General features: G+C 34.9%; 3 protein-coding genes and 1 pseudogene across 5 annotated transcripts; 1 reads left to right on the top strand and 3 right to left on the bottom strand.

The window, feature by feature from the left end:
• Window positions 1-432: 432 nt before the first annotated feature.
• LOC145624371 (glutamyl-tRNA reductase-binding protein, chloroplastic-like) lies at window positions 433-4,545 on the bottom strand. The gene is made up of 5 exons (XM_081677389.1): window positions 3,948-4,545; window positions 3,340-3,420; window positions 3,148-3,252; window positions 2,837-2,986; window positions 433-965 (listed from the first exon to the last, which is right to left on the bottom strand). Exons 1-5 carry the CDS (start codon window positions 4,335-4,337, stop codon window positions 726-728), a joined length of 966 nt encoding a protein of 321 aa, XP_081533515.1. The 5' UTR covers window positions 4,338-4,545; the 3' UTR covers window positions 433-725.
• Window positions 4,546-6,664: 2,119 nt separating this feature from the next.
• Window positions 6,665-8,879, bottom strand: LOC145618360 (uncharacterized; annotated as a pseudogene). Its single transcript, XR_014107905.1, has 2 exons — window positions 7,914-8,879; window positions 6,665-6,682 (listed from the first exon to the last, which is right to left on the bottom strand). The product of XR_014107905.1 is annotated as an uncharacterized LOC145618360 (transcript).
• Window positions 8,880-10,134: 1,255 nt separating this feature from the next.
• On the bottom strand, window positions 10,135-13,849 carry LOC145618344 (uncharacterized). 2 transcript variants are annotated; one of them, XM_081673123.1, is made up of 8 exons: window positions 13,647-13,848; window positions 13,355-13,580; window positions 12,983-13,045; window positions 12,641-12,777; window positions 12,500-12,537; window positions 12,350-12,392; window positions 11,206-11,370; window positions 10,136-10,693 (listed from the first exon to the last, which is right to left on the bottom strand). In XM_081673123.1, exons 1-8 carry the CDS (start codon window positions 13,771-13,773, stop codon window positions 10,515-10,517), a joined length of 978 nt encoding a protein of 325 aa, XP_081529249.1. In that variant the 5' UTR covers window positions 13,774-13,848; the 3' UTR covers window positions 10,136-10,514. The 2 variants fall into 2 exon arrangements, with proteins under 2 accessions (XP_081529255.1, XP_081529249.1); XM_081673129.1 differs by lacking the exon at window positions 12,983-13,045 and having other exon boundaries at window positions 10,135-10,693; window positions 13,647-13,849.
• Window positions 13,850-14,578: 729 nt separating this feature from the next.
• Window positions 14,579-19,355, top strand: LOC145618336 (methylthioribose kinase-like). The gene is made up of 6 exons (XM_081673114.1): window positions 14,579-14,922; window positions 15,886-16,195; window positions 16,753-16,927; window positions 17,045-17,246; window positions 18,567-18,781; window positions 18,907-19,355. The coding sequence occupies exons 1-6, from the start codon at window positions 14,737-14,739 to the stop codon at window positions 19,076-19,078; spliced, it is 1,260 nt and encodes a 419-aa protein (XP_081529240.1). The 5' UTR covers window positions 14,579-14,736; the 3' UTR covers window positions 19,079-19,355.
• The last annotated feature ends 1,485 nt before the right edge of the window (window positions 19,356-20,840 follow it).

Raw genomic sequence — 20,840 nt, 5'->3', positions numbered from 1 at the left:
ATATTAAAATTTGTAAACAAATTACACCAATTTAGGTAATTAGTTACAAATTACTTTTCTAACACTACACTTGGCTAACAAACAACACATTTGCTTAATTACATGTATGACAACAATTTGAGGAACTCATCCTAAACAATAATTTAGTTTGATATATTTCATGAATCATCCACCATTAAATTTTTAATTAATTTAGTTTTTCTTATCTTGTAAGGTTCTATTGTGCATAAACTTATAAGAAAAAATTATTTTTACTTAATTTAGCTTTCTTGTTCTATTAAAAAAAAATTTCTCTCTGTTTTTGCCAACTTTTACTTTCTTTCATTAATTCACCTGGTTCATTTATGTAGTGTACCGCACACGTAATTTTTCCATGAATATATACAATTTAGAAAACGCGCAATGCCAATAAAAACTTCTTACCTATACACAAAATGCAAAATTTGGCTGCCAATTTAAATTCAGGATTAATATGATTCAACAATAGATGATACAATTACAATCTATAACTACCAAACCGCATATGAAATATACTCTCTGCTATTAATAATGTCCAACTTTTAGTTTTGCCCGTAATCTAAATGGCCAACAAAGACAACAATGCACCCGGAACAAATTGCAGAAGTGGTTAGCATTCCACATTTCCACCTCAAAAAATGGCCTGTCAAAGAGACATATGCCTCTGGGAAGAAGAGACAAGTATAAGCAATGAAATCCATCATCTTCTATGATCCTGCCACCACAATCTTCTTTACTTGTTTAACTCTCTTAAAATCTAGGGGATAGTAATTTTTTTCTACTTCCCAAGCAATTTGAGACATCCCATTGAATGTTGATTTCACACCCTTCTCATCAGTCACTTCCCTAGGGAATGGAATCCGAATCTCATACATTCCACTTGGAGGTGAATACAGACGCATGTCGAAACCCAACCTATCAACCCACACCATTTTTGCCTCTGATACCTGCAGAAAAGGAATTATAATCAAACCACACGACACAAAACTTAAATCCATTACTGAGTAACAACAAAGGTACTTCTACCCCACTAATCATGTTCACTCCATCGTTCCAAGAGAAGTTATTAAGAACTACAATGATAAACACAAATTTTTGTACACCAAAATCATCTACAGAAAAATTCAGCTGATACTGTCATACAGATATATCCTATCCCGCTATCATTTTGCACAAACACTTGACACACACCTTGACATAACAGACAGCTAGAGAGACCGAACGATAGAAATCAGGTTGAGTTGAGATTTACATGAGCACAAGCATAAAAGCTGTCATCAAAGCATATAAAACACCACTAGGCACAGTTAAAATTGGGTGGAGAAATCTTCTTTAGTTGGCCAAGGTAATTTAGATTTAAGCATGAAAAAGATTGTAAGATAGGCATCTCCCCAATCACACACAGATTCCATGTCCTCATTTCCTATCAGAACTAGGATATATGAAGATTCAAGACCGATCACAAGGCTCTACACAGAATTGCAGATATACTATTCCGAAAGACAATTGTGTATCCCATACCTTTTACCTCTGCTCCGTCACTATTCATACTGCACAGTGTACACACTACACAGTACCAAAGGTCAAAAATGATAAGATTCCTGTTACATCGTCATTTTAAACCAACAAAAGCGAATCTCAGTCCTCACTCCTCTTAAGACAAATCAAAACCTAAGGAAACAGCAGTTGCACACAGACCATGAGATCAATAAACTCTTGAAAAGGGAATAGCTTATTGCGGACTTTTTATCAATAGTCTAATGACAACAACCTATCTATGAATGTATTGGACACAGCTACATCTTATACCTCCACTTATGCATCCAATGTAGAAGCCTCATTGGACGCATACGATTAAAGATTGAGGATAGTGGACAGCAGCCACCTTTCAAGACCTCATGCAAGATACTTGGGACTTAGTAGAACTCAAGCACGGTATACAAAGTTACAAATTATACACAAGCTTTTGTTGTTGGGATACTTTTGTTATAGGCAGCAAAACTCAAGTACTTTTAAAGCATAATTCAAAAGACTATTAAACAATAAATAGAAACAAATTGAATTTTCATGCAAAGGCAAAAGAACCATTCTCCTTGTAATTATACAGATATAATCGCAAAAATCTAGCATCCATGTGCCCAAGCAACCAACTAAAGATATGTAAACCAATTATGAGTTCAAATGGTGTACTTCATTTCACTTGTAAACTTCTCACCTCTTAAAGAATGTCAGGGCCAAGTTAAAACATAACTATAGAATGGGAGAGAAGATATTTAAATGGAAATGAGTTATTTTTTGTGGTAATAACTTAAGAGATACTAGGATGGCCTAATAAAGACTAGCTTGGAATTTGTTGACATACCAAGTAAATCGCATAAACAAGTCAACAGAGGCCATAGCATGAAATGGCTTGGGAACTATGTGCAAGTAAATGAAATGGTCAGAGGAAAAACACTCTCCACTGAGAAGTAAGAACCTTGACACATGAACAGGTAACTCTTGTATGTCATGATTGTCATCTCACCCCTTTGACAAGAAATAAGCTTCTTGATATGTTAAAATTTGACTTCGACAAGGGATTTTTTAAATCACTATGGTTAGTCACCGAACAAGCTACTTGTTTGGGTGAGTTACACAGTATAAAAGTTCTTCGGAATTGAATAGTTGCACATCAAAGACAAGTTTTGTATTTTCCTAGGGCCACCATTCCGCTTCTTTCACAATTTGGGAAGAGAGGGTTCACTTCACATGAAAACAAATGTTGCAATGCAAATTATGTGATTCTCTCAAGGATCCAGCTTACGGAATAGGAAGATACCTGGAATTGCAAATCTGCATAAATGCTGCAAAAGCGAAGCACATCTTCCATGTTGTTTGCATTGATCTCAGTCACAACCTTTTCTGCAATATCTCTTAGAGGATCTGGGTATGCATTTTTATAATCAGAAGATGTAACCCAAACACCATCCTGCAAATATAATGAGCAAAGGTTATGCATCTTAAAAATTCACATATGATGACATGAAATTCTCCATATCAAACTCCTCTTGGCGCTTACTATACAGTGTTTACAGTCCCAAGGAAATTAAGATACAAAGGTACAACCAACAATAATATGACCCACCACACCTCCTGAAAATCTTCTAGCTGCAGTATGCGGTCCACAGAGACAACATACAATAGGTCTTCATTAATCTCTTCCCCAAATCGCTTTTTCCACACTGAATGAAGCTTCTGCAGGATCAAACATAGCAAGTTATAGGTGTCTCTCCTTCAATTTAACAGCGAAACGGAAGAGGTTTGGCAAACATTATAATTTACCTTCACTGTCGTTTTGTCATCAGGTTTATCCAAGCTACCTTGTATAGTACACTGTGGTGTCCTCAATCCACATTGCGGTAGCTGCATACATACGAGAACTCATCATCCACTCATCCTCTGATTACCAAATCAACTAATACAGTAACAAATAACCACACTGCATAAAGTCCCGGCACCAATATTAACTTTTGGATTCCATCATTTGCAAGTCAATCAGCAGTACACATCAAATTGCAGTCCTAAACTCCAAATTCCACCAACACAGCAAACCTCTCGGTGATTCCAATCTTCTATTTATCCTATTAAAAAACTTATCACCTTCAACTAACTACCATTAAACCATGAAATCTCTTAACAAAAACAACAAAACCCGCCTCGATTCAGGTTGTTGATCATGTAATTCTGAGTACTAATATCAAATTCCATAAAACCAATTAATTTACAGAACTATCACTTTTCCTAATCAGATACACATTTGGATAAATAGAAACAAAATCATGAACCAACCAATCTAAATTCAGCTAATAATCATCTCATGCTGCAAACCCACAATTCAAAATTGAACAAGAACAAAAAAAACACCAGAATCTGAAGAATTAAACACAAACCTGAACATGAAGAGTAGACCTTTTATCAATAGAAAAATGTCGATTAGAGAGATTAGTGCACAAAATAGGGGTACCATCAGAATCAACTGTTAAACGAACACCAATACCAAGAGGCCAACCATCATGGGTCAAAGTAGAAAGAGTCCCAGATGAAGATAACTCCATTATAGTCCTTGAAACTTCAGCTGGGTAAGGTTTGATTTGGGTGGTTGTTGTTGATGATGATGATGATGGGTCTGAAGCTACTGAAATGGAGGAGCATTTTAGGGGGGATTTGCGAGATTTAGGAGAGAGAAAATTGAGGGGTTTTGAAGATGATTTGAGTTTCTGGGTTGGGAGATAATTTGAAGGGATAATGTGGGAAGAAAGAGATTGAGTTTGCAGTATCATTTTTGCAGAAATTGAGGATTACTGGTTAAGAAGGTTGAACAATGGTTTTGTTGAAAACTAGATTTTGGATGTGATGAATTGATGATGATGATTTTTTCGAGCCCTTGACATATCCCTGTATTTTCCGGGATCACTCCAAAATGTGCGCATCTTAGCTTATTATCGTTACTTTGTTGTAGTCTTGTAAGGAGAAGAGATTTTCTCAAACGGAATTAATGTAGATGAGATTATGAGTTTCGTTGATACGGAGTACAAAATCACGGAGTACTCGTATTTAGAGAGAATCGTTTTATTCATTTGGAAAGAGTAATAGGGTAACAATATACTCGTAGTAAATAATTGATTGCTAATCTTGGATACCAACTTCGATACTTAATTTATCAATACGAGCAATATAAAGAAGTTGCTTTGACAATATAACAATACTTGAGTTCAACCGAAATCGTTACGAGTAGTAATTTGTGTTGATATATTCTTAGAGCATTCTTAAATTAGAAATGGCATGTATTGTTATCAACCAAAGTCATGTGTACTATGTAGTACTCCATTAGTTTCAAAATATTTGTAATAAAACCTTTTGGTACGCGTTTTACGTTAGATACTTATACTTCGTAGTAGAGAAGATAAATGGACAAAATTATCCAAAAAAAACTTTTACACGGATAAGAGGATGAATTGAGTAAAGATTTTAACTATTCTATAGCGTTTAAAAGTTGTTCATCAATTAATCTTCACTAATTACTTCTTGAAAGTGTGTTGCAAACTTGCAAGTAAAAAAAAAAAAAACCTTTGTATTATGTTGACTTCTTTGTATGGTATTACGAAGTACGGTATATTTTTATGATTATATTGTTTAGCTTTTGGTATAAGAGCATCATAAGAGAGAACTAATTGAGCCTCAAGAATCAATTTTCTTTAGGCTCATCCTTTCAGTTCTGTAGTATACACAAGGCGGATTGGCAGCGTGTTCAAAGAGCTCACCTGATAGCTGGAGAAGCGGCGACTAACTTTATTAGCTTTAATATTATTATGTAATTTGTTTGTATCCTTTGTCAAAAAAAAAAAAAAAAAAAAAAAGAATCAATTTTCTTAGGTTACGCGGTTTCTGAAATGCCTAGGCAAATGAACGCTTTATATGACTGGTATGCAAATTATTTTCAAAAATGTTATCAACAATAAGGGTCTATTCTAATTTACTTAACTAAACTGAATTGATTAGAGCTGAAATGAGCTGACTGAATTGTTTATAAGAGAAGAAAATTAGGAACTGACTGATTTGAGCTGAGCTGAGCTAAACTGAAATTAAGGGTCTGTTCTCATCAGATTATTTTCAGTTCTAATGAGTTCAATTCAGTTTTGCTCGAATAAATTCAGTTCACTTCAGCTTCTAATTTCTTTCTCTCATAAAATATTCAATTCACTTCAGTTCAGCTCTAATAAGTTCACTTCAGTTCGGTTCAACTCTAATAAGTTCACTTCAATTCAGCTCAGCTCTAATAAGTTCACTTCAATTCAGCTCAGCTCTAATAAGTTCAGTTCAGTTCGCCCTAAGTTAAAGAGAAAAGGCCCTAAGTCATGAATTTCACAGCTGAAAATTTTAAAGAGGGTTATTAAAATACATATACTACATTATTACGTACATTTTTATTGAGGTTAATTATGAAGTGTGGACCTCCATATTTCTTAACCAAATTGTGCTGAAATACATTTAGCACAGGAAATTAATTTACTGATTCAGTGATTTGTTTATATTTTGGTATCACTACATCAGGACTTCAGGAGGACACCAGCCAGGGGCGGCAGAGAAGATTGCTATTCATTTGCTTTGAAGCAAAAACCTGGTATGACATAGTAGTATATGCTTTGTAGTAATCATGAGTATTCAGGGCAACATAGGGTCAATGGCAAAGATAGGAAACCTGCCTCAGAATGCAGGCAATCAAGGTGGCCAAGAACAAGGGTGATCATTTGCTTTGGAGCAAAAGTACAGGACAGTTCTAATATACAGGAATCAAGAGTCATATATACCAAAACAGATAACTGAGGTGGCTATTAGTCGAGTTACTTACACAATAACCTGCCAACGGGATCATATAATATCATAGAGGGAGAAAGGGGAGAATTGCAAGAAGCAGACACATCAAAATGCCACAACTAGTTTATCTAAGAGTAAGTAGAGAGTAATAAGCTGTATGTAGAGTTGTAGACTTGAGCAATCCATAGGAGAAAAACACCTACAAGATGTACTTTTTCACTGTACTTTAAAGAAATTGGAGAAGAGGCAGAAACATTGAGATGTCAGCGAGGGAAAGGCTTCAACTTCTATACAGATGCCAATTGAGTTCCTACGTGAGTACAAGAGGATCAATGAAGTTTATTAAGAAAATAATAGCGCTACAGGTTTCAGATGTGCATTATGATTTATGAGTAAAAAGGATAAAGACACCCACAAGTTACAATTTCATTTCGTTTCACCAATAAATATGACCCCCTTCTGCCCCGCCCTGACCTGACCCTTTAAAGATCCTAACCCTGAAATAGATAAACCGGGCCTGACCCTGTTACATATGAGCCGGAATAGGGTCATAACTAGGGTCCTGTCCCATTGAAAAGGTCTAAGGCACAAGGCATGTACTACGTATTATGCTCTAGAATGCCCCCAAACATGAGGACTCCAACACCCCAATTGCAGGAGATAAAACATAGAAACATATCCCACAATCTGCAGCTTATTAAAACTTGTAAGGGCACTAGTCAAGTAGTCCCTGCCAGTAGAGAAAACATGTCCTGAGCTCCTGAGCTATGATATAAATAGGTAGGTGTCCTTAATATGCTACAGTTTCAGTCATACGAAGTAACAACTTTATAAGAAGTTTGATATGCTCTCCAGATAGAATACCTACATGCTAACGACAAGAAATTAAATGTTGGTGCGTAAGGGGCTGTCAAAAGTTCAACATATTTGACAAATCGAACGAATCATCTGTTTGTGAATCACTAAATTGTAACATTCATATTTCACCCTTCTAGAACAGCAAAGCTCTCTTCAGTGGCACAAATGGATGCCAAACAAAGGTGATCTTATATCCTTTTCTAATCCTTCCATAGTATATTATAACATCAGTTTTAGCTCAGTATTAAGCAATATTTTCACAATACTTTCAACATCACACACAGGCTACATACATGACACTAAGGACACAATGAAAAACTCACTGACAAAGAGCTTTCGTAGACACAATGAACATCAATCATCACTTGAATGATTTACATAATCAAAATATATTGCAACTTGAGCATACTATGAAAGCTGAATAAACTATAATCCTGATCCTTATTGAAAGGCTGTCAAAGAAACAACAACTTTGCAGAACCTCTGTTTATAACATACCGAACAAGGCAAAAACATCAGGCTTCAATATTAAACAACTACATTGTACATTAGGCAAATTTTTCCTGGCCAAATTTATAGATTTCATTCAAACAACCAAGATGCAGTAAACAAAAATAGCAGTACAGAAGTACCTCCATTAACTTGATCAAAGTCGAAAAAATTATCTAATTCAAAAAGACTACCTTCTGTCATTGCAACCAACTAATTCATCATCATTCCATGATCACTTTAGCTCCAACAGCTTTCATCTTCTCAATAATCTGCTCAGCTTCCTCCTTAGGCACACCCTTCTTAAAAATCGACGGCGTCTTCTCGACTAAGTCCTTAGCTTCCTTCAATCCAAATTCGGTAAATGCCCTAATCTCCTTAATAACCTTAATCTTCGAAGCCGCTTCGAATGATTCCAATTTCAATTCAAACACAGACTTCTCTTCCTTCTTCTCCTCCTGAGCATCCCCACCAGGCGAACTCGCCGCCATTTGAGCTAACCCAGCAGCAGCCCCAGGATTCAACACCCCAATAACAGGAACTTCATCTTCTTTCATTCCCATTTTTTTCATCAAAATTGTCCCTAATTCAGCTGCTTCTACCAATGTGAGAGATGAAACCTCATCAACTAGCCTAAAAACACGATCACTCGGTGGGCTACGGTGGGATGTTGGATCAAATTTTGATGGGTCATAATCTGCTGGGAGTTTTCTGGGATCAATTTCAACTTCTTCAAATTCCTCTTCTTGTAATGCAGGTTGAGCATAAGTGCGATAAACCCAAGTAGAATTAAGGGTTTTTGAAGAAATTAGGGATGAAATGTAGGGTTTTGGAATTAACCCAGTTGGGATTTGTTGCCTTAATCTCAAAAATAAACTCATTTTATGATATCAAATTGTAAGATCTGAAGAACCCTAATCCCTAATTTGCGATTGAGTAGAGAGAGAAAATCGGGCGGAAGTATGAAAATTACAGGGGTTGCAACATTGATTTGAAGAAATGGGTACTGGTAATTTCTAGCAGAGTGACAAAGTTGGTGAAGTTCACAAAATAAAATGGGGGTTTGAAGAAGACGATGCCCTAAACCCTCCAAAAATTTTGCTGGATTTTCATGAAGCTTGGATATGTCCCTTTTTTTTTTTTACAACATTTTTTTGTAAAATGGTAAATAATAAAATCATAAAATTGCTTAATGCCTGTTAATAATTTAGAGTTTTTTTTTTTTTTTTTTTTTTTCTTAAAAAAAAATCAAGAATACTTCCCTACATGGGTTAGTCCTAATGTATCAGAAAAAAGAATAAAAACAAAATAGAAGAATTACAAACATAAGATCCATACTTAACTCAAAATAAAATAAAAATAAAAATAAAAATAAAAATAAAAAAATCTCATCTCTCCATTAGATATCCAATCTGTTACGTGATTTATCTCTTTGTAGACGTGCTGAATACTCCAATTGTGCAACCGAGAAAGGAAAGAACGAGTGTCTTGGTAACATGTTCAATTTGCCAAGGTAATTCCCAAATGTCTTTTATTGAGTTGATGACTAATCGGTTATCACCTTCGATTTCAATGAGTGTCACATTGAAGAGCTAGTTGGACACCTTAATGAAGAGCAATAGATTCCGCTATAATTATTTTGGCGTTCCGAGGTTAAACATAGATGATTGATGAATGCTCTACTCCTATCTCTAGTGATAAGTTTGAAGAAATTGCTAGGAGGGGTCTTCTATGATATAAGAATGGATGATAAAAATTGTTGACTATGAGAAGAATGATTATGAGATCTCGAAATGGGAGATCCCTTGGAGGAAAAGGTACTTACGAGACTTCTTTGGTGCCACTCATTGAACGCAAATTGCGCTCGGTAGTAAATCCTAAAGATGTCTAAGGTTTCATTACGGAAGATAATAGCATTCCACTCTTTTTAATATACATATTCCATATTTTGGTCAATTTTAGAAACTAGGTTGAGCCATCCAACAATTTTTTTGATACCGGAATGTTTCAAATTTCTTTGGTTCTAATGCAACCGAGAGACTAAGAAAGATGATCAATTGTTTCATTTTGCAAATTGCATAAAAGACAAATGTTGAACAGGATTATGTTTCTTTTGTGAAGAGTGTCTCAAACACCTAACTTCAAGTTTGAGATTATGAGCGAGTTAATTGCCTCACTTAACTGAGAAGTTTCCATGTGTAATGAGCCCCCCAAAAGGGGTATCCATCTCATTGAGAGGTAGTGGAATGCCCATAATTTGGGCTGTGATGTTAAGGAAGAAGAGTCCTTAATTTTTGTCTATCCCAAAGGGTTTTTTCCAATAAAGTTTACAAGATTGATGCTTCAAATGCAACCTGGCTCAATCAAGCTTCCAAAATAAAATGAAAGATCCAAGCAACGAAAAATAGTAAGCATGAAGGTTTGTCGATAATATGAAACTGACAGAAATGCATATCAATCAAGCATGAATCACTGGAGAGAGCCATACATGAAGGTTGGATGCTACATTGGGTTACAACTTACAACACTTGCAAGGCACAAAAAGCAACAAAATTGATGCCTTTTGCAAGGGTGTAACTGTGTTAGTAGGTTTCCTTTGTATAATACAATATAAACTTGATATTGACACTCTTCATTCAACCCATATTCATCACAACAACCTTCATACAACTCTGAGATGGTCAGCATGCTCAAGGGTACGAAGAAACGGATAAAAAGCTGCAGTTTCTACAGGTGGATTTTATCTGGAAGCAGCAACAGTTTTTTGCCATCAGAGTATCCAGAATTGCTGACATCTAGCTACCATCTCCATTAGACACAGAATAATCTTTCACCATTAAGATTTCACCACAAAGCTTCTTGGGTATTTGTTCCAATGCTAGGCCCTCCTGCCATACCTGTCCAACCTTAACCCCAGGTCCAAGATGACGGACATATATGACAACCTGATCATTGAAGGGCCATGGATGTTTGGCTGCAAATAGAAAGAACCTCAAAGGCTAAAACTTAGGATTGATTATTCAACATGAAATACTAAGAAGAGAAATCATGCATTGAGCAGTAAACGAGATTATATCTGTTAAACACATGAATACATGATCTGATGATCACCAATTGCTTTGCTACAGACTACACAATATGGCACGGTGACACTACAAATTTTTTTGAAACACCACCATTAGGAAACAAAGTTGGACCCAGAATCCCAGATATAAGAAGAATAGAGAAAATAGGTTAATGCAAGTTTGCTTAGAGTGACAAGAATCAATTCATGCTAATCATGCAGGTCACTTGCAAAGCTTATGCAATGAAAGAATGGAGAGACGGTAGAATAGAAAATGCAATACAAACAAATAGATATCCAACTATAAAAAGTATGTTGATATTGCCACACAAATAGAAAATAACGTAGCACTAGCATCCAAATTGAAGTTACATAATTAGTGGAATATCAATGCATGTTTGCATGAGAATTTGTAATCTCACCTGGCATTGGGAAACCTTCTGGATAATCATTGAGATTCAACAATCCATCCCCAAACTCATAAGCTAAATCACATGGCTGTTCAGTAGGCATTACTTCATTAACTTCTTTTACAGTAAAATACAGTGGACTGGAAGATGTTGCCATTCGAGCCAGTAGCGACACACCTGCATTTGCACTTGCACTTAAATTATCTAAAAAACAGCACATTCACCAGACTGCAATGGAAAACTAAAGTGTACATTAGCAATGGTTAAGAATCATATGATTGCTGACTACAGGGCCTTATTCACTTAAAATTAAGGAATTGGCTGGAAACAGGAGCACAATAAACCAATCAGATTATGAATCGGTTGTGGTAGATGCAAATATGGGCCCTGGTGCGAAGGCAATGATGTAAGATTGAAGAAGCACATCTCAAGTCTTACTCTAGTTTTACAATCATTGAATCTTAAACTTACCTATATGTAGACAGTTGTAGCATGCAAAAAGATTTGTCCAGCATAAATGCTAGTGACAAAAATACCGGCTTCATCTATGTTAACATTTATCCCTAGATGAGGCTAAATTGTCTGGGATAGTTGTTTAATAGCAATAGAATTTGTCTTAACCTCTTAAACTGGTCAATACAGAAATCTTAAAGCTTCTTCCTAAATTAAGGTAGATAATGCAGATACCACAACCATATAACATGGTTTAGCCGTTTCGCACATCTTATTTTTTTCATTGTCATAGCTTTATGACTTTCCTACTTCAAGTATTATAGGAAAGTAATTGAGTTGGAATTACTGATATATAGACAAAAGTCAAACAGTAGATATTAGTCCTGTTTGATCAGAAAACTGTAATTGAAATCTAGAACAGGGGAAGTGGCTAATTCCATTTTCCCAAACTATGTCCCTAGTCCGCAAATAAAAAAGAATACAAGGAATGAGCCGATAGAAATAAGCCAGGTAGAAATTATTACTTCGGTGTATTTTTTTTTTAGTTAGGGATTCAAAATATTCTCAATTAAAGTGCAGCTCAAGCCAATTATGTTGGACTGCTTTCACTAACATTTAGAAAGCAAATTATTCCTTTGTAATACTGAAGATTTTGCAAGCAGAATGAGAATGATCTTCCACAATCAAGGTAAGAAATTCTTACCAATAAGTCTTCCATATATGTTTCCATCTTTACGAAATAATGCCTAGCATAACAGAACAATGCATAATTCTGGAATCAGAATTCAACAATGTACAAAGCTCCAAACAAGAAAGGGAGATAGAAAGTGCGTAGACCGATTAGAGAACTCACCATCTGCAAATATTTGATTAATCCAAGAGGCATTGGACCTATTATTTATTGTTTGAAAAGCAGTCAAAAATTTCTCCCAAGTCACAGTAAGAATCAAGATAACACTCAGCACATTAAAAAAAGCTAAATCCAGACAGAAACCTCCACTTTTACGGCAATTCCAGAATTCAAGTGACAATGCATCATTTTCACCAGACAACAAATTAGAAGAGCTCATCTTAGCTAACTTCGCATCATTGTAGCGCCCTCCAGCAACCTCCCAAGCAGCTAATATAAGCCTGCATTATTCCATACAATTGTCAACAAGAGCAGAAGACATAAGGGAAACGACCTATGAAGCAAGATATAATCACAATGCAACTATGCAAGAGGTGTTCAAGTATAGCTCCTCAAAATGCTTCCACAAACACAATCAAATTAGAGACCAACAAAAAAAAAAGTGGCAACAACATTAGAGACCGAAACAAGGCAATCGAGTTATACCTAGGATTCAGGAGGTATAGTAAACGATGCCGTCTTTCTTCTGGGATTTCCGAAATCTTCTTCCTAGTAATAAGGAGACATTAAAAACGTAAAAGACTCACTGTACCCCTATTAAAAACCATCATCAAACCATAGTTTTCAAACAAAATTAGTCATTCCCAACTGCACTACACTACTGCACTTCAATCATAACAAATTATCCAAACAAAATTATTAATCTTGTCAAACTATGTACTTAAACTGAACAGTCAATAAGAAAAACAACCAAATAATGCAAATGATACCTCACAAATTCACAATTACAACAAACAAAAAAGGGATTAAATTTAGCAAATACAATTACATTATATAGGATACAATTTAGGAAATTACCACAGATATGAAGCAGGATTGTAAGAAGAAGGGTCTAAAGGAATGAGTTCTTTAGGAGGGTCAAGAAATGTGACAATATCTTGTTCATCCAAATACACCCTTTTACCATCAGGCAGTATTTCAGAGGGTTTTTCATCCCAAGATGTCGTATTGAATGCTTTCGCCCCATTTACTGCCTTCATTTTTGCTTCAAATTTGTGTTCTTTGAACAACGGAAACTTCCGACCTGATTAATCAAAGTTAGCAAATTACCCAGATATTCAATTGAAGAGTGAGAGAGTTAAGATGATACCTTTAGGGAAGAATTGAAGTGGGTAGTTGATGAATTGGCTAGAATTTGAAGAGGAGCCATTGAAAAGTGCTGGGTTGAGGAAGTGGCAGTTGCAGGTTGAGGAAGAAGGTGAAAAAGTTGCTGCCATTTTTGGGGGTTTAATTTTGGTGGGGTTTAAGGAGGTTTAAGATTAGGAATGGGATGGATCATGTATGTTTTGGGTTACAAGGTGGAGTTGGTTCAATTTAGCAACATTGGCTCGACTTGAAACATTCAATTAATCCGATAATTAAAAGTTTTTGAACTACAATATAGCTTTGTTATCTCTATAAATTGACTAAAGGGTCTGTTCACTTCAGATTAATTTCAGTTCAGTTTACTTCACTTTATTTCAGCTTCAATCAGTTCAGTTCTGTTCAGCCCTCAATTTCCTTCTAATATTCATTTCGGCTTAGTTTAGTTCTGTTCAGTTTCAATCAGTTCGGTTCACTTCACTTCAATAAATTTGAATAGGCCCTAAACAATTAAAACTAAAAATCTATAATATTGTACGAGTTTGACCAAAAATTGATCTATGTATGTTGTATATTTGTAATAAATTAATACAAGTGATGGTCCAATTTAACATAATTCACTTTAAACCTAAATAGAATGTCTAGTTAGATGTCATCTATTATCCTAGTGCGAATTGAATCGGATTGACAAGAACAAATCTTGATATGGAACATCAAATGCCCTATTTGTCATAAGATAAAATGTAAGTTTAAAATTTAACAACTTAAAATTAGTTCAAGTTTTTCTAAAAACAGTCAAATAAGATAAATTAAGATAAACCAATATTAACTAAATCTAAACAACTCGATTATTAACAAACCTTCCACGTATCCCATAACCAAGACTAGATTCAATTATTCTACAACTATTGAAAAGTATTCCTATCCTAGACTTCCCCAAATAACCTCACTTTATTCTCACTTTCTATAAACTCTTCCAACACCATTAATGCCTCATTTTCCCTTCTTTTAAACTCTTGTCAAACAAACACACAAAAAACAGTCTTTTTAGTCAACTGTTCTCTCTCTCCTCTAATACTTCTCCGGCGCCGGAAAATATGTCGGCGGTAGATGGGTTCCGACCACTTAATGAAACATCATTGGTTGAGTATATAAAAGCAACCCCTTCTCTGTCTTCAATACTTGGTGATTCCGACAACTTTCAGATCAAAGAAGTTGGAGATGGTAACCTTAATTTTGTCTACATCGTTGTCTCCCCTTCTGGTTCTGTTGTCATCAAACAGGTAAAAATGATTAATTTTTATTACTTTTGTTTACTGTAGATTATAAAGTTTTGAACTTTATTGTTGGAATAATTGTTTGTTGTAATGGGTGAATGTTTTTTGTTAGGATTATTTAGTATTGTTCTGTAATTTTACGACATTTGATGATTACATGAATTTAATTGCATAGATAGAAGTTGTGAAATCATGTGTTGTTGAAATGTGAAATTAGTCAATTACAATAGTAAGTAATTGCAAGGTGTGATTTATCTCAATACATTGTTGGAACAATTGAATAAGGTTTATCAAACACTTACTCTCTGTTCGGAATTCGGAAATAGTTGTGTATGTATACTATTTTAAAATGTTCGGAAAAGGTGATAGGATCATACACTAAATTTTGGTGTAATTGTGGCAAATCTTTCTAATGAGGGTTAAGGAGAATGTTAGACGAAGTATATTTTTCGGAGTAAGGGGGTGTTTATTTTTACTTTTTAGTAGAAATGTGGGAATTTGTTAGTGTTCCATTCCTAATATAATGGGTGGAGAAAATGAGTTTTGTTGTATTATGCTAAACCTAATGCTTGAAAAATTTACTTTTAAAATAAGAAATTGTGAACAAAATAAGCAGGCAATGAATAAGATATTAGCACTGTGAATCTGTAGAAAGATCATTTTATCCCGAGAATTGGACTAATTTTTGTACAATTGCGATGAACTCAACTATTTTTGTTGATTATGTACATTGCTATTTTAGATAGGGGTACTGTTGTTGGCTGTGTGATTATCTCGTCTCTCATAATAAACTAAGGAATTACTTATTTTATCCTGAGAATGGAATTTGTGTACCCTCGCGATGAACTCAACTATTTTTGTTGATTCTGTACATTGCTATTTTAGAATAGTGGTATTGTTGTTGGCTGTGTGATTATCTTATCTCTCGTGATAAACTAGGGAATCCAATACTAATATGTGGCGTTGTAGGCACTTCCTTACATACGCTGCATTGGCGAATCATGGCCAATGACAAAAGAACGTGCTTATTTTGAGGCGGTGACATTGAAAGAACATGGTCGCTTGTGTCCTGCTCATGTTCCAGAGGTTTATCACTTTGATCGTCCAATGTCTTTGATTGGCATGCGTTATTTGAAGCCTCCACACATCATCCTTAGAAAGGGTTTGATTGCTGGAGTTGAATATCCATTGCTTTCAGAACACATGGCAGAATATATGTCAAGGACTTTGTTCTATACCTCTCTTCTTTATACTACCACTACGGAGCATAAAAAAAGAGGTACATGCTTTTCTTTTTGCTGTTCTGTTTTATTGTTCCTTGTGGTTTTCATTCGACAATGCCATTTGCTGATTCATTTTATTTGGAACAAAATTTATTGATTTCTTATACCACTCCTGTTTCTGTATAAACCTAGTACTATAAGTCAAATTTGTTTCTTTATGGCTGCCTCTTACTCTTACTTCAATTAATTGCTCTACAATATTGTCAAACTCTATGCTACTCAGAGTTGGGTAATTGTATGTGTCAAATGTCACTACATTATATTTATGAAAAAATTTCGTGTATTTGATCCAAATTGAAGTGTTTAGCGTCTGTGTTGAAGATCTGACAAGGGTGCTTGATAAGAATTGAAGATTTTGAGTAACCCAGGTTGATATTGAAGATTCTACTGTGGTTTTGTATGCTATTTGAGTTCTGAGTTAGTACATGTTTCCAAGGATAGATCAAATCTCATGATTCTCATCCATCATTGTGTATATTTTGACATTTATCTTCTGTTGGTCTTACGTCTATCGAAATGCATCCTTCCTCAGTATAATTAATGGTTTTTGCAGTTGCTGAGTTCTGTGGAAATGTGGAGTTGTGCCGGCTTACTGAGCAGGTTGTATTCTCTGATCCGTACAAGGTATCTGAGTATAACCGTTGGACTTCTCCTCACCTTGATCGTGATGCCGAGGCTGTTCGTGATGACAATGATTTGAAGCTTGAAGTTGCTCAGTTGAAATCCAAGTAAATGTTCTGTCTGAACAGAATAATGCTTTTTAAATAATGCTTTTTAAAAAAAGTTCTTTTATGGTATGATCCATTTTAGAAGAAGCGTGAGTTAATTATTGCTCCTTGTTACAGGTTCTGTGAAAGAGCACAGGCTCTTATTCACGGAGATCTCCACACTGGTTCTGTCATGGTCACTCAGGATTCAACTCAGGTGATTGATCCAGAATTTGCCTTCTATGGGCCGATGGGATTTGACATAGGAGCTTATCTGGGAAACCTTATTTTGGCCTTCTTTGCTCAAGATGGACATGCAAATGAAGAGAATGACCGAAAGGTTAGCTCAATCTATCTACTCATTGTTTTTCCTTGTCTACTTGTTGCTCTGGGATGTATTATTGCCTATGATCCTTGGAGGATCAACGTACTGAAACTCTGAGGATAATTTTACATTAGCTTGCCAGGCAATATAAGGATTATACTTTTGGCAAAGACTGCAAAGTCTGAGTTGCAGTGGTGGGAACTGGTATTGGGGAGATAACGAAATGTAGCCTATTCTGAAGTATGATAAGATAAGCCTTGCAGAGTTGTAGTCCTCTGGAGCATCTCTTAGTTGACAACAAGCATATTTTTACCTTTCCTAATGTGTTGGAGAGAAATAGATATTGAGCTGAGAAATAGTGGATCTTTAACATACATAGGCTTAAAGCATTGTTTGGTAGATGCCGAGTTTAGAACTCTCATTTATCTGAAAACTTCTAACATATCTGCAAGTATTATGTTTCATAGTTTATTTTCTTCATCGTCATCCTTTCAATAGATGGATATTGGATATATTCTTTCTGACTGTGATTCACTGAGTTGTGTTGGAATTTACAAATGTGCAGAAACATCTAGGTTAACTAAAGTGTAGCATCATAATATTATTATAGCTTTTCTAGACTGTTAATACTGAATTGAATCATTTAGAGATCAATGATGGAGGAAAAGGAAAGAAGTGAAAAGGAAAGATTAGGTGGCAAGCTGAAAATGAATTCATCACACTCCTTTCCACTGTTATCTCCTTAAATCCTCTGTCTAAAGTCTAAACGCTTTAGTATGTAAACCTTTTTTTTTAAAAAGACATTAGTTTTGTAAACCTTCTGAACGCTACTTTATGACTAATTTTAATTTTATATTCCCAATCTTTATTTCCTTTTTGCTTGCTTTCGTCGTGAAGCTTGCAAGATTGCTTGGCACCCTTCACACACTTGGTATTTTCCCCTTGGCCTGGTCTGACTGAGCAGGGAGTAAAGTTTGTTGTTTGATGGAAGACAACCCCTTTGGATTGATTGGCTCACTTTACTGATTTTTGCGGGAAGATTGTCCACACGGGCAAATTAACTTTAATCTTATATAATTAGTGTGTATTCTGGCTTATATCAATTAGATTTTACAGCTTTGATCCATTTCAAAAGTACAACGCCTAAGCGTTATGCTTTAATTCACTGAGAATAAATTGCACTTTTTCATATATTCCTTGGTATGCTTTTGATTTTGCTTCATTGTGGAATCAGAAAATCCAACTACATTTAAAAAAAACATATTTCTGTTGGATAATTGTTTTTCAGGCTTTCAATATGCTCATATTTTTTTTAATCTTCAATATGTTTCATAGGCTTACAAGAAATGGATCCTCAAAACTCTTGGTGACACTTGGAATCTATTTCACCAAAAATTTATCGCTCTTTGGGATGAAAACAAGGATGGACCTGGTGAGGCATATCTTCCACATATTTATAACAATCCTGATGTTCAGAAACTCGTGCAAACAAAATATATGCAAGATTTGTTCCATGATTCTCTAGGATTTGGCTCTGCCAAAATGATCAGGTGAGTTTAACCCATTGTTTTTTTTTAGCCTGTTAGTGCTTCTTTACGACAGGATTACCTTTACTCTTTTGTGATCTGGATGGATGAACATTCAATGATCATCTTTCAATTTTTGCGTTATACAGGAGAATCGTTGGTGTGGCGCATGTTGAGGACTTTGAATCAATTACTGATGCTTCCAAACGAGCTGACTGTGAGAGGAAGGCGCTCAACTTTGGGAAAATGCTCATGAAGAAACGCAGGAATTTTGCTTCTATCAATGAAGTAATCACAGCTATACAGGAGGTTGATTCATAATTTGTTGATGTTGCATCACGCACAAGTTCATAGATGTAATTCTAGGAATAATCGATGAGCTTCTTTGAGGTTGATCGTATTAATACATCGAGTGAAGGAAACAATACAACTCATGAGTGAGTAAGTTTATATTTTCTCTCCTGGTTTCATGGTTTCCCTTTTGATTTAGCGTATTTTGGCAAAGATGCATGTATAGTTGAACCTTGAACGCCTCATAATTTATCCGTAAACGTAATTACAAGTCACCGTTATAGTAAAAATACTTCGTATAGTAGAATTTTGCCTATAAACAATTTTTGTGAACCTTTATAGTTGTTTTGAGAGTTCTTATCAACCTTTATAGGACAGTCTTCTATGTACGATTAAATTCATCAATTGATTTGAGAAAAAAATGTTGTTACTTATAAAGTAATACTGTAGTTTTGTTTTGTAATCTTATGTGAGATATGACTCTCCAAAAGTACCTAAGATAGGCCCTCTTCAACCTATCAAGATTTGCCAAATTGAGCTCTATGTCTCTGCTCATGGCTTGATTGGCTTCTTGCACTGAATTCCATGAACCATTCCCTCTATCCCATAATATAGTTCCCGTTGTCCTATTTTGGAATTCAAAATGTTGTTCCTATTTTTATTTTTTTATAATATGTAAAGACTATTATACCCTTGTGAGAGTGAAGACTAGTTCAAGTGGCTAAAGCTTCCTTTCTGATTTTATGGGATTGATTCTCATCACCTGTCCTTGTAGCTCTCTAAACAACAACAACAAAAAAAAAAAAATAAAAAAAAAAATAATTAAAAAAAAATTATTGTTTCGCCACTAAAATAGAAAAAGAAAATCATTGTGTTATATGAAGTATTAACGTGAATCTTTTTGCATAGTTCTCTCCCTCCCTAAATCAAAATTATACTCTTACTTCTACATATTAACCAAAAAAGTAATACCGAGTATTACATTTCCTATTATCTACTCTTAATACTTGTATGCATTTTCAGGTCTAAAAGGTAACCCTCAATAAAAGATACGAAGTAGATTTTAGAATTCAAAGTCATAAAAAAAAAGTAAAAAATAAAGAAATATTCTAAGATTAGTACATAGGTTAGATTAAAGAGATAAAAATACAACTAAATTGCAATACATTTTGGTAGGACATTCACAATTGTGTTGAATAGCAAGGCACTTTATGTTGTTGAGGAAAGAACGTGGATGACAAACATAATCATTGAGAAAAACCTTTGTATTTGAATAAATTATATAAATGTATAAGAAGAAAGATGGAAATAGTGAAAGAATTTGGTAGTGGAAACATATTTTGATAAATGGACTTTAATTTATTGTCCTTAAAAGAAGATGTGAACAAAATTATAGATTGGGTTTGGATTTTATAGATTATAAACAGATTGATATCTAAAAGAAAAGACACATATATACTACCAAGCCATTTCTAAACTTGATTTTGAAAGAGATGTTCCTGAAAGGACATTCTTCGTTACGTTGTATGTAGCTAATAAAACAATTGCATGCATGTTAAAGGACCATCTTAACGAAAAGTTTAAGCTAATGGTTGAAATCGTGTAGAAATTTGTTTAATACTCTATTACGCTCTAATGGCTGAGATCTTGAAATACGTTGTATACTCTATCAACAATCGTGATTGTAGAAGCTACATAAAAGCAGTCAAAGGCTCAAAGCAACTAATTAGTTAGTTTAGCTACTGTTAAGAAGGTAAAAGTCTCGGGGCTATTACATTATTGTGATATTTAT

The sequence above is a fragment of the Chenopodium album genome, chromosome 3 (assembly GCF_948465745.1).
Source record: "Chenopodium album chromosome 3, dcCheAlbu1.1, whole genome shotgun sequence".
In the NCBI taxonomy this organism is placed as follows: domain Eukaryota; kingdom Viridiplantae; phylum Streptophyta; class Magnoliopsida; order Caryophyllales; family Amaranthaceae; genus Chenopodium; species Chenopodium album.
This window is presented reverse-complemented; position numbering and strand designations above follow the sequence as displayed.

What these genes read in the sequence shown, in the direction of transcription:
- LOC145624371 (XM_081677389.1), bottom strand. Translation starts at nt 4,337, where the DNA reads ATGATACTGCAAACTCAATCTCTTTCTTCCCACATTATCCCTTCAAAT. An exon ending in ATGACAAAACGACAGTGAAG is followed by an intron (nt 3,253 to 3,339) that starts GTAAATTATAAT and finishes TTGATCCTGCAG; the next exon opens with AAGCTTCATTCAGTGTGGAA. An exon ending in ATGCAGATTTGCAATTCCAG is followed by an intron (nt 966 to 2,836) that starts GTATCTTCCTAT and finishes CCTTTTCTGCAG; the next exon opens with GTATCAGAGGCAAAAATGGT.
- LOC145618344 (XM_081673123.1), bottom strand. Translation starts at nt 13,773, where the DNA reads ATGGCAGCAACTTTTTCACCTTCTTCCTCAACCTGCAACTGCCACTTC. An exon ending in CTATACCTCCTGAATCCTAG is followed by an intron (nt 12,778 to 12,982) that starts GTATAACTCGAT and finishes GGAATAATGCAG; the next exon opens with GCTTATATTAGCTGCTTGGG. An exon ending in AGAAGGTTTCCCAATGCCAG is followed by an intron (nt 10,694 to 11,205) that starts GTGAGATTACAA and finishes TTCTATTTGCAG; the next exon opens with CCAAACATCCATGGCCCTTC.
- LOC145618336 (XM_081673114.1), top strand. Translation starts at nt 14,737, where the DNA reads ATGTCGGCGGTAGATGGGTTCCGACCACTTAATGAAACATCATTGGTT. An exon ending in GTTCTGTTGTCATCAAACAG is followed by an intron (nt 14,923 to 15,885) that starts GTAAAAATGATT and finishes GTGGCGTTGTAG; the next exon opens with GCACTTCCTTACATACGCTG. An exon ending in GGCTCTGCCAAAATGATCAG is followed by an intron (nt 18,782 to 18,906) that starts GTGAGTTTAACC and finishes TGCGTTATACAG; the next exon opens with GAGAATCGTTGGTGTGGCGC.